This window comes from Mus musculus, chromosome 6 (genome assembly GCF_000001635.26).
Source record: "Mus musculus strain C57BL/6J chromosome 6, GRCm38.p6 C57BL/6J".
NCBI classification, from domain to species: Eukaryota; Metazoa; Chordata; class Mammalia; order Rodentia; family Muridae; genus Mus; species Mus musculus.
The window spans coordinates 42433908-42435765 of NC_000072.6; the positions used below are offsets into that span (position 1 = coordinate 42433908).

Below are 1858 nucleotides of genomic sequence, written 5' to 3' on the forward strand. Positions count from 1 at the left end.
ATGGTTATAAATTACTTAATCCATAGAAGCCATAGGGGCTTTATGTAGAGATTTGGGTAGAGAGGTAGACCTAGATATTGACTTAGGAGTGGCTATTCCTGAGTGGGGGTAGATATATGGCAGGGAAACTCAGATAAGAAAGACTTCTTTAGTGTCACGATTTTTCCTAGGTATCTCCTTGTGCCAGATATCTATGCGTCTATGTACCTACCTACCTACCTACCTACCTACCTACCTACCTACCTACTGACACCTAATAGGAAGAGGCAAGTGGTCACAACCTGCAATGATGGGATAAGAATGATGGAACTCAGTTACCAAGATTAAAATACCTTCCCCACTGATGTTATTGCAAGCATGGCAGCATGTAGGCAAAATCAGAGAAGGCAAATCATGAGCAGCTGCTGCCCCATGGTACCCGAGCCCGGGAAATATTTGCATCATATCTGAGCCAAAAGCACACCTTTTATCTACTGCCTGAGCATTTTTCACATTGAAGTTCTGGCTCACATGCAGAATCCAACCATTTATCTCCTGTCTCCAGAAGGGAGTGTCAGGGACTGTGGGTAGGGGCAGGGAGGAGGCCAGGAACCAAGGCAATCAGTGGTGACAGGAGGAGGGACTGAAATGCTACCAACATTATCAGTTTTCTTCATGTTGACCTTTGTTCTGCTCTGTTTCCTGGGGATCCTGGCCAACGGCTTCATTGTGCTGATGCTGAGCAGGGAATGGCTACTGCGTGGTAGGCTGCTCCCCTCGGACATGATCCTCTTCAGTTTGGGCACCTCCCGATTCTTCCAGCAGTGTGTGGGATTGGTCAACAGTTTCTATTACTTCCTCCATCTGGTTGAGTACTCCGGGAGCCTTGCCCGGCAGCTCATTAGTCTTCACTGGGACTTCTTGAACTCAGCCACTTTCTGGTTTTGTACCTGGCTCAGCGTCCTGTTCTGTATCAAGATTGCTAACTTCTCCCATCCTGCCTTCCTGTGGTTGAAGTGGAGATTCCCAGCGTTGGTGCCCTGGTTCTTGTTGGGCTCTATCTTGGTGTCCGTCATTGTAACTCTGCTGTTCTTTTGGGGAAACCACACTATATATCAGGCATTCTTAAGGAGAAAGTTTACTGGGAACACAACCTTTAAGGAGTGGAACAGAAGGCTGGAAATAGACTATTTCATGCCTCTGAAAGTTGTCACCATGTCAATTCCTTGTTCTCTTTTTCTGGTCTCAATTTTGCTGTTGATCAGTTCTCTCAGAAGGCATTCGCTAAGAATGCAGCACAATACCCACAGCTTGCAAGACCCCAACGTCCAGGCTCACAGCAGAGCCCTGAAGTCACTCATCTCATTCCTGGTTCTTTATGCGGTGTCCTTTGTGTCCATGATCATTGATGCTACAGTCTTCATCTCCTCAGATAATGTGTGGTATTGGCCCTGGCAAATTATACTTTACTTTTGCATGTCTGTACATCCATTTATCCTCATCACCAATAATCTCAGGTTCCGCGGCACCTTCAGGCAGCTACTCCTGTTGGCCAGGGGATTCTGGGTGGCCTAGAAGGCTTGGTCTCTTTATCTAGAGCCTTTGAAGAGACTCAGGTGAGGGTAACTTCACTTGGAAGTGAGCTCATCTACGTGGAAATGTCTTTGTAGGCAGGCATGGGGTCATACTGTGAGGTTCCTCATTGGGAAAGAGGAGAAGAAAATACAGAGTGTCCTTCCTTACCTTAGGATATTATGAAAGTGGAAATTCCGAATCCTGGACCAGTATTGATCTAAGTGCAAAGTACAATATGTCCTGTTCCTTTCATGTCTGTTTTCCTTTTGTTACTGATTCATTCTCTAGGGAATAGTCTTGATCA

General features: G+C 46.1%; 1 protein-coding gene across 1 annotated transcript; it reads left to right on the plus strand.

The window, feature by feature from the left end:
• The first annotated feature begins 627 nt into the window (after window positions 1-627).
• On the plus strand, window positions 628-1554 carry Tas2r126 (taste receptor, type 2, member 126). Its single transcript, NM_207028.1, has one exon. It carries the CDS (start codon window positions 628-630, stop codon window positions 1552-1554), a length of 927 nt encoding a protein of 308 aa, NP_996911.1.
• The last annotated feature ends 304 nt before the right edge of the window (window positions 1555-1858 follow it).